The sequence below is a fragment of the Schizosaccharomyces japonicus genome (genome assembly GCF_000149845.2).
Source record: "Schizosaccharomyces japonicus yFS275 unplaced genomic scaffold supercont5.1, whole genome shotgun sequence".
Taxonomy (NCBI): domain Eukaryota; kingdom Fungi; phylum Ascomycota; class Schizosaccharomycetes; order Schizosaccharomycetales; family Schizosaccharomycetaceae; genus Schizosaccharomyces; species Schizosaccharomyces japonicus.
The window spans coordinates 2,249,881-2,263,409 of NW_011627860.1; the positions used below are offsets into that span (position 1 = coordinate 2,249,881).

General features: G+C 45.5%; 8 protein-coding genes across 8 annotated transcripts; 3 read left to right on the forward strand and 5 right to left on the reverse strand.

The window, feature by feature from the left end:
* Window positions 1-95: 95 nt before the first annotated feature.
* On the forward strand, window positions 96-3,317 carry SJAG_00980 (ATP-dependent DNA helicase Rdh54; the record flags this gene model as incomplete). The annotated part of the gene is made up of 19 exons (XM_002172210.2): window positions 96-127; window positions 181-279; window positions 327-425; window positions 469-544; window positions 591-817; window positions 862-1,052; window positions 1,094-1,167; window positions 1,207-1,338; window positions 1,380-1,443; window positions 1,481-1,579; window positions 1,627-1,784; window positions 1,836-1,908; window positions 1,950-2,128; window positions 2,168-2,414; window positions 2,452-2,532; window positions 2,583-2,670; window positions 2,710-2,779; window positions 2,840-3,106; window positions 3,147-3,317. The coding sequence occupies 19 exons, from the start codon at window positions 96-98 to the stop codon at window positions 3,315-3,317; spliced, it is 2,427 nt and encodes an 808-aa protein (XP_002172246.2).
* On the reverse strand, window positions 2,757-4,158 carry SJAG_00979 (transcription factor atf31). The gene has a single exon (XM_002172209.2). It carries the CDS (start codon window positions 3,984-3,986, stop codon window positions 3,363-3,365), a length of 624 nt encoding a protein of 207 aa, XP_002172245.2. The 5' UTR covers window positions 3,987-4,158; the 3' UTR covers window positions 2,757-3,362.
* Window positions 4,159-4,371: 213 nt separating this feature from the next.
* Window positions 4,372-6,673, reverse strand: SJAG_00978 (phosphoacetylglucosamine mutase). Its single transcript, XM_002172208.2, has 5 exons — window positions 6,541-6,673; window positions 6,291-6,376; window positions 5,964-6,180; window positions 4,702-5,826; window positions 4,372-4,648 (listed from the first exon to the last, which is right to left on the reverse strand). Exons 1-5 carry the CDS (start codon window positions 6,663-6,665, stop codon window positions 4,576-4,578), a joined length of 1,626 nt encoding a protein of 541 aa, XP_002172244.1. The 5' UTR covers window positions 6,666-6,673; the 3' UTR covers window positions 4,372-4,575.
* A 646-nt stretch (window positions 6,674-7,319) lies between these two features.
* SJAG_06587 (hypothetical protein) lies at window positions 7,320-7,643 on the reverse strand (the record flags this gene model as incomplete). Its single annotated transcript, XM_011050689.1, has 1 exon — window positions 7,320-7,643. One exon carries the CDS (start codon window positions 7,641-7,643, stop codon window positions 7,320-7,322), a length of 324 nt encoding a protein of 107 aa, XP_011048991.1.
* A 311-nt stretch (window positions 7,644-7,954) lies between these two features.
* On the forward strand, window positions 7,955-8,776 carry SJAG_00976 (cytochrome c oxidase subunit IV). The gene is made up of 2 exons (XM_002172207.2): window positions 7,955-8,149; window positions 8,238-8,776. Exons 1-2 carry the CDS (start codon window positions 8,035-8,037, stop codon window positions 8,657-8,659), a joined length of 537 nt encoding a protein of 178 aa, XP_002172243.2. The 5' UTR covers window positions 7,955-8,034; the 3' UTR covers window positions 8,660-8,776.
* SJAG_00975 (serine carboxypeptidase Sxa2) lies at window positions 8,764-10,916 on the reverse strand. The gene has a single exon (XM_002172206.2). It carries the CDS (start codon window positions 10,830-10,832, stop codon window positions 9,078-9,080), a length of 1,755 nt encoding a protein of 584 aa, XP_002172242.2. The 5' UTR covers window positions 10,833-10,916; the 3' UTR covers window positions 8,764-9,077.
* Window positions 10,917-11,202: 286 nt separating this feature from the next.
* SJAG_00974 (spore wall assembly protein) lies at window positions 11,203-13,528 on the forward strand. The gene is made up of 4 exons (XM_002172205.2): window positions 11,203-11,302; window positions 11,338-11,476; window positions 11,823-11,975; window positions 12,018-13,528. Exons 1-4 carry the CDS (start codon window positions 11,247-11,249, stop codon window positions 12,447-12,449), a joined length of 780 nt encoding a protein of 259 aa, XP_002172241.1. The 5' UTR covers window positions 11,203-11,246; the 3' UTR covers window positions 12,450-13,528.
* SJAG_00973 (cyclin L family cyclin) lies at window positions 12,409-13,428 on the reverse strand. Its single transcript, XM_002172204.2, has 2 exons — window positions 13,251-13,428; window positions 12,409-13,186 (listed from the first exon to the last, which is right to left on the reverse strand). Exons 1-2 carry the CDS (start codon window positions 13,379-13,381, stop codon window positions 12,472-12,474), a joined length of 846 nt encoding a protein of 281 aa, XP_002172240.1. The 5' UTR covers window positions 13,382-13,428; the 3' UTR covers window positions 12,409-12,471.
* Window position 13,529: the final 1 nt, after the last annotated feature.

The window sequence follows — 13,529 nt, forward strand, 5'->3', positions numbered from 1 at the left end:
TGTGACCACTTTAAAATTGTCGCGTCGCGCTTCCTTTGTGTGCCGAGTCGCGTCTAGTTAATCCCAATCAAAAGGCAATTCTCGTAGAACCAAACATGAAACGGCGGGCGCCCTTTAAGATTCCTTCGTAAGTGAATATTTCTTTACCTGTTTACACAGTAACTAATGCATCACACTAAGAACTATTCATAAAACAAACCCATCAGCAAATGCAATTGCTTCAAAACAAACTGAATTGGAACAGAGTGAAAAGCCACTGAGAGTATTCTCCATACTATGGTAACTATTATATTACGAATCTTATTGCTTACTCGATTGTATTTTAGGAGAAAAATAACATTCAAAAAACACAAGACTTGGGAAGGAGACGGGATTCTGGTCATCCAAGGGAATCAATGCAGTATTCATAATTTGGATGGAGAACGGTACACGTGTTTGTTCAGCAAATTTTGAAGCTAATATAGACAGCTTGGGCGGCTCGAGTATTCGTGGAATCGACTTTTCAATCGGTTCTGTTGTTAGAGTATCTGGAAAAGAAATATCAGTATGAAAAAAAAATCATGAAAGTCGCTTGTTCTTACTCAATACAGCTTGAAAATACGATTACTGAGGAAGAGTATTTCAAAGGGAGCTTTCTAAATACGACAGTTAGTATCGAACCAGTTAAACCAGAAAAAAAGTTAAATACGGCTTTTGTTATGCCATTGTCCAAAGAGGGTCAAGAAAAGTTGCACAAGAAAAAGCTTCCTGTTGCAAGGCATGATCCAAACGCTCCAGATGCACTTGTTATGGAACGTATGCAACCTTGGGATGAAATGTAAGTTAAAAACACAGTTCGTCCGGTCTAACAAATCGATGAAGGAGAAATGTCGATGTAGTCATTGACCCAAGACTGGCAAAAATACTTCAACCTCATCAAAAAGAAGGTGTGTCTTTTCTTTACAACTGTCTTATGTCCATTGGAAGACATAATTCATACGGAGCCATTCTAGCGGACGAAATGGGTCTTGGAAAAACGTTACAGACAATAACTGTACTATGGACTTTACTTAGTAAGTCATACATACATGTCCTTAGCTAACACTTTCTAAAGAGCAAAATCCTATAGCAAACGCAGCACCTCCTTTAAAGAAAATTATGATTGTATCACCTGTGACATTGTTACAGGTAAGTTTCGTTGAAATTGGGAATACTGCTAAATTTTAGAATTGGAAAAACGAATTTATAAAATGGCTTGGTACTGAACGCATTCATGTGATGATTGCCAAATCAACTGTTGAATTTAAGGAGTTTATCGGTAATGTTTCCTATTCTGTCGTTCTTGTTGGTTATGAAAAGGTATGTACAATAACCCATGTACTTCTGTTGACAATTTCAAGGTTCGGTCTTTTTTACAGGACAACATCGATTGTGACAAAATAGATTTAGTTGTTTGCGATGAAGGTAGGCTAATTGCTAATGATTGAGCTAACTATATAAGGCCATCGACTAAAATCGATGAACAGTCAAACCGGAATAGCTTTACAGAAGTTAAAAACAAAACGCAGGCTATTATTGACAGGAACACCGATACAAAATGGTAAGCTAGACAAATTTTGAAAAATGTTAACAAGCTTTTCTTACTAGACCTCATGGAGTTTTATGCAATGGTGAATTTTATTATGCCTGGAGTACTGGGCAGTCAAACTTCATTCCGTTCACAGTATGAATTACCAATCCTTCGCAGCAGACTTGTGAATGCATCAACAAAAAACGTCTTGTTAGGCAATGCACGACTCGAAAGGGTATGTATTCTATTAATTCAACTGAGAGGTAAACATTAACGCAATTATTAGCTGGCTCGATACGCGAGTACGTTTGTTCTACGACGAAAAATAGATGTTCTAAGCGAGACATTGCCACCGCGAAGTATGTTACAAGTTCACTGAGATTTGCTACTAATACATAAGCCGATGTCACTATTTTCCTGAAACCTTCTAGATCTCAGGAACTCCTTTATGAAGAACATTTAGATAAATTCTGGAAGGACCGTACACTTGAAAACGAGAAAACATTTCCATTGAGTACACTCACTGAATTGAATTGTTTATGCAATTCTACTCGACTTATCCAACATCAAGAAAATACGGTATGTTTCTTTTTTTTTAATACAAGCTAATAAAACAAGGATTTATCTTTAAACGATTTGATTGCTTCGTCAAGCAAATTCGAATTCTTAAAAAGCTTGCTATTAGAATTCAAAAATTCTCAATTAAAATGTGTGATTGTTTCCCAATTCACTGAAACATTAAATTTGATTGAAATACTTCTTAAACACTTATTAATCACACATTGCCGTCTTGATGGAAGTACACCGACCAACACACGACAGAGCCTTGTTGATCAATTTAACTGTTCAACTTATGAACATCTGTGTAAGAACTACTTTTTATACGATTAAGCTAATAGCAGCCGTTTTCTTGCTCTCAAACAAATCTGGCGGAGCAGGGTTAAACCTAGTTGGTGCGAATCGACTAATTCTATTTGAGCCCAGTACGCCAGTCACAGTAATGCTTGAATTGATTGTTTAGCTAATTAATTAGGCTGGAACCCGGCTTATGATTTACAGGCTTTAGGTCGAATCTATCGTTATGGCCAAAATCGAAGTGTTTTGATATACACATTGTTAAGGTAACTGTTAGAAATGTTGAGGATAAAACTAACATTCAGTACTGGCATGCTTGATGAGCAAATCTATATACGTCAACATACAAAAACAGGACTGTCCAATGCATTCATGGTATGATACCAAAATATCGAACAAAAACTATACATTCACAAACTAATCAATGCGTCACAGGATTCCGACACAAGTACACTAAAATACAAATTTCAAATGAAAGATATGAAAAACTTGTTTTCGTACCACAAACCTAAAACCTGTCTAATGCACGAATTGATTACCAAAACCGCATCAGTGCTTACTGAAAATAACTCGAAGCGAATTAATCACTGCAAAAACGAAGACATGAATGATTCGACGAATAATAATGTTTTGGAAAACAAAGAAGATGAATATAAAAAGGAATGGAGACCCGCGCGATTATTAAATGAAAACTTGAGCGAGGTGAGTGTGCCGAAAACAATAAGAAGCTGACAAATCCCAGAATACGCTTGAGCCGATCGTGTTGCTCGAAGGTTGGAATCATTACAACCTAAGCGATGAAGGGGTTCATTCGTCGAAAGAAATTAAATGGATTCCGAAAGACAGTATGCATTTGTGTGCATACGTCCTTGCGAAAACTCTGAAAAGTACAAAGTCTTCCGGCAGTGAATAAGAGGAAGGAAACGGAATTAAAATACAAAAGAGGAAACCTTCAGCTTCAATGATCAAATATTTTTGAAGACTCGAGTGTTTTCATGGACAACGGACAATCTTTGTGTGCGACAAGCAACATCTTAAGGTTTACAATTTCTTCACGTAGCATGTTTGCCTGAGCCAAAAGAGATTTGTTCTCAATATTGAAGTATTCAACCTTTGCTTGCAACTCAGAAATCCATTGTTTTTTCCGTTGTCTGCATTTGTAAGCGGCCTCACGGTTCCGTTGCCTGAGATACTCCTTTCTCGACATGGACTTCCTTGGTGTCATTCCATCATTTACGGACTCGGAATAGTGCCCGTCCTGCGACATCATAAATTGTGACGCAGGGGACGATTCAATATCGAAATCTGGCTTTAGAATGGGAAGATCAAGGTTTTGCTTTTCATCCTTCATATCTAGCGGGTAGGCAGGAGAAGGCGAAAATCCAAGCGACTGGGAGGGTTCAACTTTATCAAAAGATCCCCATTCTAAACTTTCTGCTTGTGGGTTCAAATAATTCATATTTGGCATCTTATCCGGTTGACTTTGATCGCTAAATAATAAGAAAGACGGATCATTCACAAGCTTTAAAGTATCCGCTTCGGCGTTTGACATGGGAACGTTTGTATCCATGGTGAAGTTCATTATCGAATCCTCCTACCTTTACACGAAACGAAGGCGTTTACAAGGCAATTGTTTGTGTTTTAGAAGTGCTGATACAAAAGCGGAAATATCGTCATACCACGTTAAATGGCTCAATTGATTTGTTTTGCTTACTTCAGAATTTTAGGAAGAGGTTATGTAAACAAATAAGGTTTGGCGGCCGAAGCGACTTGCGACAAAACAACATAAAAAAAGCGAAATATAAACAGTAGCTAAATGAAAACTTGGTATCAAGAGTCTCCTCTAAGCATAAATACTAGGTTTATACGATTATGAATAATATCCTGAATACTAACTGCGGCTGAATAATACGAGACGAATACAAATTGAAATAAAGACATAGAAACTACGCAAAAACCAGTTCAAAGTCGACCTCTAATACCCCTAACAACCCCTGCATGTCGTTCCTCTATAAAAAGGACATAGTATTTATGTGTTTGATGAGAAGAATCCCATTAGAACTTCATAGTCGTAGATCATCAAAAAAGAATAGGAAAGGAAATTCGTGAGGAAACGCATACGAACGAAACGCATCTAAAGATGCAAACCTGACTAGAAAGCAATATTCAATCTAATGAATAGCATCAGCGATGTGCAGGGCCAAATCTTCGGCTTCAGCGCGCGTACTGGCTTCTGCGTAAACTCTATTTTAGAAAGGGTTAAAATTAAGGGAACAGGGAGAGTAAGAATTACATACCGAACAGCTTCTTCTGTTGCAGAAGAACGTACAAACGCCCGGCCGTTTGTATATTTTGCGACAAGTGCATCCACCTTTGCCTGCATGCCTTCAGGTGTTACAAGTCGACGCTCAGCGTCCATTGTGGTAAACTTGCTTGGATCATTGACCTCACAACGAATGAGAAAATTGGGTAACTCTGTGTACAACTGATTCCACTCCTTCAGCGTCCAATTCTTGTGACACAACACCGCTTCAACCAACAACATGTTAGCAAGCGCATCACCACTCGATTGGTTCGCCAGTGCCATGAAATTTTTGATCATCCGCAAAGCGGAAAACTGGGCCGGAGAAGAAACTTCGTAATTCATGATTGTTGCTCGAGCTGAGGGCGAGAAAATTACGGTTCCGTGGCCATTAGCCTCGAAACACACACCGATATCGTATGCTTGGCAACCTTGTTGCAAATTTTTTGGACCAGGAGATACAAAAACAACAGGCACCTTTAGCGACTTTTGGAAAAATGTAGTACTGGAGCCATTAGCATATGCGGTCTGTACAACACCTATTTTCAGTTCCAAACCAGCGGCACGAATAAGATCAAGAAGGAAAATGGTGAAAAGTGCGGCAATTTTGTCGCCATCAAGCAGATGGAAGCAGCGAATTCCACAACTAAAGTAAACGAGCCGATCACCATCACCATCAAAACAAGCACAGCGCTGGTGTTTTGAAAACTGGATTCCAATGGGCGGCTTCTGCTGTGTCTTTACGAAATCAGTTCCACACTGATAGTTGAGACGTTCAGGGTTATCAACGCTGTCATTTATAATTTTAACTTGAAGAACGTCCTCATCAAGAAAAGCCAGTAACGGTTTTAACTTCAGAGCCCCCACACCGTTTGCAGCGTCGATGTACAGGGTTCCGCGCGATGCTCTGCCTTCCATCATAGACAAAAAGCCACGGGCAAGCTTTTCGTAGTAGCCACGTTCAGTGGGAGTTCCGATGGACTCGGGCGTATCAAGGGTATGGTAAGCCTTAACAATATAATGCAATTGGGGAGTTGTGAGCAGTCCAAAGTCTTCATAAGCGGCCTTGCAGACTTTGAACGCGTCAAGAATCGCATCTACACACTGGGGAGAGGACGGACTGAAGAGGGTGTTAGAGGGAAATGCGAAAGGGAACACGAGGAAAAAGAAGCAAAGCAGAGGAGAGAGTAAAGCAGCGTGAGTTGTAAGTGCCATCACTTTCCTTTACTTCACAGAACCCCTCGCTGACATACATACCGAGTGTCCCGGGCAACCACAGTGTGGGGCATTGTGTTCAACTCGATGCCCGTCTTTTCGAAGAGACGGTAGAGACACATCGTCAGCTCGTCTGCCGAGTCAGCATTGACGATTTGGTTCAAAAATGAATTCCACTTGGACGCAACGGCCTCACTGAGAGTGTTGGTAATTTTGACACCGTTATCCCGATACAGGTTGTGCGATGCAGTGACCATGACTGAGAGTTAGCATGCAGTAAAACCGAGAAAGAAGGGTAAACGAAGGAAAGTCTAGAGGAGCACAAGAAACGCTCGGCCACTTCCCCGTCCTCATCCTTGTCCTACATACTTCCAACGACATCTCCTTGGTGTTTCATGGAGCACAAACAGGCGACAACGGCCGTCCGGAAGGCAATGCTGGGGACATATTCAGCTCTATTTCGTTAATAACCGAATGAAACGAAAGCGGTTTTTGCGGTTAAATATGAGAAATAAGTCCGACAAAATCATCGATGGGAAATTCAAGGTGCATAGTCGTCCACAGGCTGAAAACGCCTGAATACTAGGGTCCCAAGGCGGGCAGGTTTTAGGTTACTCACCTCGTTCGAAAGCCACCGACACCGTAGGTGACAGGGTGCGAATAGTTTCTGGGATACTTGTCCGATTCCCGGACAATGCTGGAAACCAGAGCTTCTACGGGAGAGATGGGAGAAACGTTCTCCATGCGTCGAGAATGCACAGATTGAGCCGTGCACTCGGGCAAGTCGAGCCCGTCGAATTGCGCACTGTAGCGATGCCGGAGGTGAATCTCGTTAAGGAGATTAAGAAGGGATAGTGAAGTAGAACGAACTGCGGGGAGGAACAAGGAAAGACAAGGAGGACTAAGGGGATACAAGGAGTCTTACGAAAGTGTGCTAATCCTTGGTGGAGTGTGCTAAACGTTATAGTGTGTCTTTACTGCACGTTATCTAGCATTGCGAATTGAGACACAGTTCAGCAGAGGCTCGTAGGTTTCAATAAAACACTGTATGATAGATAACGCAGTGCATAGATAGTGATAATTACGGTATTGCTAAGTACTGTTTCAAAGAGTTTTCCGTGTACTATTATTACTCGGTAGCTGTTGCCGTTCTTTACCCCCACACTGTGACTGCTCTTCCCCACACGAAAACACTATAAAAGGGCGCGGCTCGCTCCACGAAAAACCATCGACGATACTCCATAGGATCATTTCTATAGTATACGTCCGGCTTGGGTTTCCTAACCTAGCCACAGAACTCAACACGGATGATGATTGGAAGCACCGTTGCCCGAAGAGTGAGACAATTCTTTCTTCGGGGGGATAGCAGGATCTCTTTTCAGGTTCTGTTCTCCCTCTTCAGCGATGATCTCTTACGCCTCGGGTTTCTCGTCCTCTGGACGGTCCCGTCGTGTAGGGCAGCTGGTGTATTCTGACGTGTAAAATTCCTCTTCTCATCGACTGTCGTGGCCTTGCTGCTTCAGACGATGTGATGAGGATGACTGGTGGTGGTGCATTTTGTAGTGTAGTTTGAAGTACAACGCACAGGTCTGGTTGATAGACTTCTGATGAAGTCGGGTGTGTGCTGTGAAGAGGTTTCGCGGGTAAACTTGTCTTTGTAGAGTTTCGTGCGTGGGTCTCGTTTGCGATTCCGTTGAGCTCCGTCTTCACCCCCTCTGTCATAGTCTACATGATTCCCCCTCATTCTGCGACTGGACGAATCCTCGGGTGTGCCAGGGTCTCTCTCTACTGTGTTGAATTTCGTAATGCCACGTTAAATCTGAGTAACACGGTTTAATGTATTACAGTAAACATGTTATCGCAGCATTCTTATACGACACTATCGATATTAGCGCTTTTTCCTGTTTATCGCTAAAATGCAATAACGGTGCGGTAGCCATCCATAAGTAGGTTAACGCATTTTCTCAAAGTTCGTTAAACGAAATAACGTTACGAGACCTACTGCAACTCTCCAGCTTGCCCGCGCTCGATCCACGCTGTGTACGTCACGATGCGCCAGTAGTAGAATAGAATACAGTAGGAGCGGAGGAGTAGAGACAATGTGCCAAAAACGATGAGACGTTGGGTGCAGGTTTGTACGAAGAACCCGGTCCTTAGGACCAAACGAGTAATCGGCGATACCCGCCGATTCGTGGCATCTACGACGGTGTGCCGCAGAAACAAGAAATGTGCGACTCACAAGTAGTGCAGTTAAACAGGTTGCTGCTGCTGCTACGAACTTTTGTCCGCCTGATATTAGAGCTAACGTAGAATCAGTGAAAGAGATTGCCCGTAAAGAAGTCGAAAAGGACAGCCTTCAACCAGAGGGTGCTCCAGAAGGAACAATTCCCACAGACTTGGAGCAGTCTACAGGCCTAGAACGGGCAGAAATGATCGCAGACATTTTGGGTGAAGACCTTTTCGACATGGCCCCCTTGGATTCGTCTCGGACAGGCACTGTGCAAGACCCTATCATTGTACCGTCGCTAGATCCTTACCGGTATATTGGGTGCACAGGCAGCCCAGCCGACTCGCATCCGATTGTGTGGATGACCGTGAAGGAGGGCAAGCTGCGTCGGTGTCCAACGTGCGGCTCTGTATACCGTTTACAGCGTCACACACACAGCAAAGACGTCGAAGAAGCAGCGAAGAATGTTGACAATGAAGACAACGGAGGACAAGACGACGAAGGACGGTGACAAATGAACGAGATTTGATTGCGTTGGACTGCACACACCTTGCTTCAATCAACCATACACCCCATCTCGTCCTGTCTCCCTCCGTCAACGCCGACCAGGCTCCATATGCAGTTAATGAATGTACATTATGACATGAACTAAGAAAACAAACGAAGGATTGAATGCAAGAAAATGATGTGAAAGGTCCGTTGTACCAGTTGGAAAAAAGAAAGAAAGAAATAATTTGAGAGTTGAAAACATGCAAAAAGGTACCGAGAGAACAATGCATCAGGGAACGAGGAAGGATGAAGAAGTTAAGGGAGGGAGTCTGTGAACTGCCAGCAGCACACATTAACAATATTGCGATTGATCGTGTGTCGGAACAAAACACCTTTTTTTTTAAGTGGCTTTCGTTGAATCATTGTTGATGAATCCCTCTTTACAAAACTTGCTCCTGTAGCCAGCGATTTACACGGTCGGGATCATTCATGGAGGCCATGTGTCCGACAGAGTTGAGCAGCGTAAACGAAAGACCACGCTCGTTCAAAGTGAAACCGACCGGATTATCCCAGTCTGGCTCCGTTTGAAAGCCTTGCCAGCCGGCCCAAGTTGTGTTTTGCATGGCAAGCAGCGTACCCGACCATGGGATCTGATAGTCAAGAGCACCAGAGAGGAAAGCGACACGCTTCCCATCGGCAATGAGCGAAGGAACCACCGACTTGAGCACGGGCTCGTATGTAACTGTGTTGATCTTTTGAAGCAGATCGTAGTTGCAACCGTCGCCAAAGACACCATTAGCCGTGCTAAATGCAGCGACACTCGATGGTACGTGAAGAGCTTCGCGAACATCGGCTCGGTTAAGATACGGTGTTAAGTGGTCGGTGAGCTGAGAGGCTGTTGTGCAATCGATTGAAACGTCGTAGCTGATGAGACATGTGTTTTGCAAGTACATGAGCATATAGGTTGCGTCGTTAGTATCGCAAGAAGGAAAGTAAGAAAAAACATCCACCTCGGCGGAGGAAGACGAGTTCGTGTATGAAGCATTGCCTGAGCTGTCAGTCAACGAAGACACAGTAGCTCCGGCGCCGGCACCACTGCTTGTACTCGAAGAGCTGGTGCTAGTGCTGATAGAACTCAAGGGAGTTTGTGATGCGGGAAAAGTGAACTCCTGCATCACTTTATCGTAGCCGCAACGGGCGTTGACACGGGAAAAGCTGTTCCACGTGGACTTGTCTTGAGTGTAGTAGCCAAGCTTGTTGAGGTGACTCAACCAAAGACTGTTGGAGACGCTGTACTGGGTGTCATGAGTGGTAGAAAGACCACTGACGATTCCAACGGAAACGATCCGGTCATAAATATCGGGTCTGTCAGCGAGAGCTCGAGCAAAATATGCGCCCCAGAAGCTGCCGTAGCTTTCACCGACGAAGAAAAGACGCTTGCTCGCCGTGTCGGGGTAGGCATCGAAAAATCCGTCAAGGAAGGCAATAAACTCAGCAGAGGCGGCATCCATCGTCGTCGTGTAATCGGCTTCAGTGACAGCGTACGAGAAGCCTGTACCAAACGGCTGGTCGAGGTAAAGAACATCGGCGTAACGGGTCCATGAATGTTCACTACGCACCGGGGCACTGTCCCCCGGTCCAAATCGCACAGGGCCATTCTCAGCAAAGAGCCCGATGGTGCCTGCACAGCCTGGACCTCCCTGCAGCCAGACGATCAGATCGTCGGAGCCCTGCTCGCTCGGAGCATAGGCATAGAAGATAGAGTGGGGGGATGTGGAGGAAGCGGACACATTGAGGTATCCAGCATAGAGGGCAGGCATGTCACCGTTAAGCAAGGGCAGCGAGGAGACGCGAGCATCCGTGGGGGTGTTTGTGGAGGTTGATGTGGTGGGGGTATGTGTGGGGAAAGTTGAGTTCACTGTGTGGGAGAAGGTCGTGGGGGCAGAGCTGGTGGGGTTTTCTGTGGGGGCGTCAGAGGAGGTGACGTTGCTGGCGATGACAACGCTGCCCATTGCCTGTGTCTGCTGCTGCTCTCCTTCGACGTCAGTACGGACGGAGACGCGGAGAGAGCACTGGTGGGGGTCACTGTAGATAGGAATGGCAGACGTGGTAGGAAGGTTGAGAAGGAAGGAGGAGACGAGAAGCATGGCGCCAGCGGGCCAGAGAGAAAGGAGGAGTCGGTGGAGAACGACCATTGTGTGGAACTAGAGCACGAAACTGCATGATGGAGAGGGCGACGACGTGTTTTATGCCTGGGTGCTACATTGTGTGTATTGTGTGGAAGCAAGGCCCATTGAAGACAATGTACGGGCTGGTATGAGAGGGAATAGCCGAGGTTAGCCGAGGGCATTTGAAAGAACAGGCTTGTAGGCTAGTTCGTAACGAGCAGGTAACAAAGGACGCTGTGTCAGCCCCTGTCGAACGCGTTAAGCGAAGCGAGCGACGAAACCCGAAATGGAACATGCAGTGGGGGTATGCACAGTACTCCACCTATCCCACCTAGCCAACCCCACAAGAATACCCCACAGAGTTACCCCACTCTGACCCCACCTGTGTGCTGTCTCGTCTGTGTATTGAAGTTTGTGTATATTTACTTTGTGGCCGTCTCCATGTCGGTGCCTGAAAAAACTCAAGAAATTGACGTCTTGTATGAGAATCAAAGAGGGTACGTGTTGTTGGAAGAATTGCTCTAACCCGCAGCATCTTTTTCTGTGGCATCCCGTTGTTTTCTGCGCAATCGCTGTTAAATTTTGATCCAGCACCATGGATCGACAAGAACATGAAGACGTCGCCGGTATCTGTAGAGACCGCAGCGTGTCCGGATCCCAGCTGGGAATGGGTAAGTCTTGGAATGGAGTTGGAGCCAGATTTTGACTTGGAGAGGGACCCATGTCGGTGTCAGTTTAACAAGACGGGCTTTACAAAGACGGGTTCTGGGTATCTGCTTTCATAACGTCGGAATCAATCAGAATGACCCTCTTCTCTCATGGGATGAGTTTTATTGAATGATTTTACGTAGTCATTCACATGGATGTATCCACCAGTACACGCAGTCATCCTCGTCCTCGTCTCCGTTCTTTTCCTCTGTTAACTGTTCTCTGTTCCCTGTTCTCCGTTCTCCTTCCGCTCTCTCCTTCTCTCTCGCCGAGTTTTACTCTCGCCGAGTTTCAATCTGCTAACCTTAGGCCTGGCAACGCTGGTACGTCGACATGTCTGATGATGTTGATGAGTCTGGCTGGCAATACGCATTCTCTTTCACCATTTCCAATTGGCATGGCAGGCCCTTATGCTGTCAGTCGTTTGTCCGTAGACGGCGGTGGATCCGTAAGCGGAAAAAAGTATGTCTATGCTTGCTCACGCTTTTTATTAACACCTTCAAGCGCTCCATTGACACTCGACATAACGCCGTTTCTGATTACTTCACCCTTACTTCTTCCTATCCCGTTCACACATCGTCCCTGTTTTCCCCCGAGAGCCAACAGAACATGACTCTTGACCTGACCGATGCAACCACCATTTCTGGCCTCATTAACGCCCTCCAAAAGTGCAGGATTGACCGAGAAAAGATGTCTGTCCTCCGGCACTTTCTCCGTGCATGCACTCCCCAAGAATTGCCCCATCTCCACAAGTTTTCCGAACACATCCTCAGCACGTTTGTATACGAACAGAATCGTTTCGAAGCTTGTGACCTTCTTGAACACGCCGCCCGCTCCCCTACCATCGAACAACCTTCCCATGACGCTGCTGACGCTAGCACCAGCAACGCTGCCTCTCACCCTGAAACTCGACCGGTTCCTTTCACTCCCGCATGAGTACATTTTTCATTTTGTCTATTTAGTGGATCGTCGCATACTCCACCTCACGCATGTGCATCCAGGCTGGTTTTGAAGGCCCGGCTTGCGCTTCCAGCATCGCTGAGTACATAGCTGTCAGTGCTGCTTCCACATCTGCAGTGTCTTGAACCGTCGCATCGAATACCCGATACCATTCGTCGGGGAGTTTGCGATGGTGAATCCGTGCTGCAAGGGCTACACATCCTACTGCAACACAGAATGGCGCTAGCGAAACGCAGAGCCGCGTTCGCAGCGCATCGTTCATCAGGTTCCAGCACGTTTGCACAAACTGTGTATCTCTGACTAGACCAAGCGTCTGCAAGTACTGCACTCCAAGTGCGTGTGGAAGCACCACATGCAGCTCAAAGTTGAGTGCCTCGAGCACAACAAGCTCTCGCCGGAGCAACTCCTCTGTCGTCCTCAGCAACAGCTCGTCATACAACGACGGAAGGACGAAGGGATCGCTGCTCGTATTTTCAGTTGCGTCAGTACCGCCAGCCGTGCATGCGTCCGTTTCTTTCTTTTCAATCTTGTCCATCCCACATACGTACATGCCCACCGTACACAGCTGCTTTATCGACACCGCCGTCTCTGCGGCTTTACAACCCAGCAGCAGACATGTCAGTGCTGTCATTCCCACCTCCAAATTGTTTACCCGTCTTAATGTACAGTACCTCCGAAACAGCACCAACGATGTGCCTACGACTCGTTGCCGTCTACGAAGTTTGTTAGCAAACTACTGCTACTATTGCCGCTGCTTAAGCTTTCAATGATGCATACAATTCTAGTAGGACGCCCATCACCTGGATCCAATGACTCCCAATGAGACACACGCGTTCGGCATCTTCTTTCTCATCAAATGCAGCCAGTTGCTCTCGAGTCGCAAGTACATGGACTAACGAATTTGCCATTTTGGAGACAACGCAAGGGCTCACGCACGTACCTCTGTCTACTGTGCTCCTGCGCAGTAGGGCTCACCGCCAAATGAGGTTTAATGAACTGTAACGAACATTTTCGAAAACCACTAACATTCGTTACACTGCACTACACGCTATTACA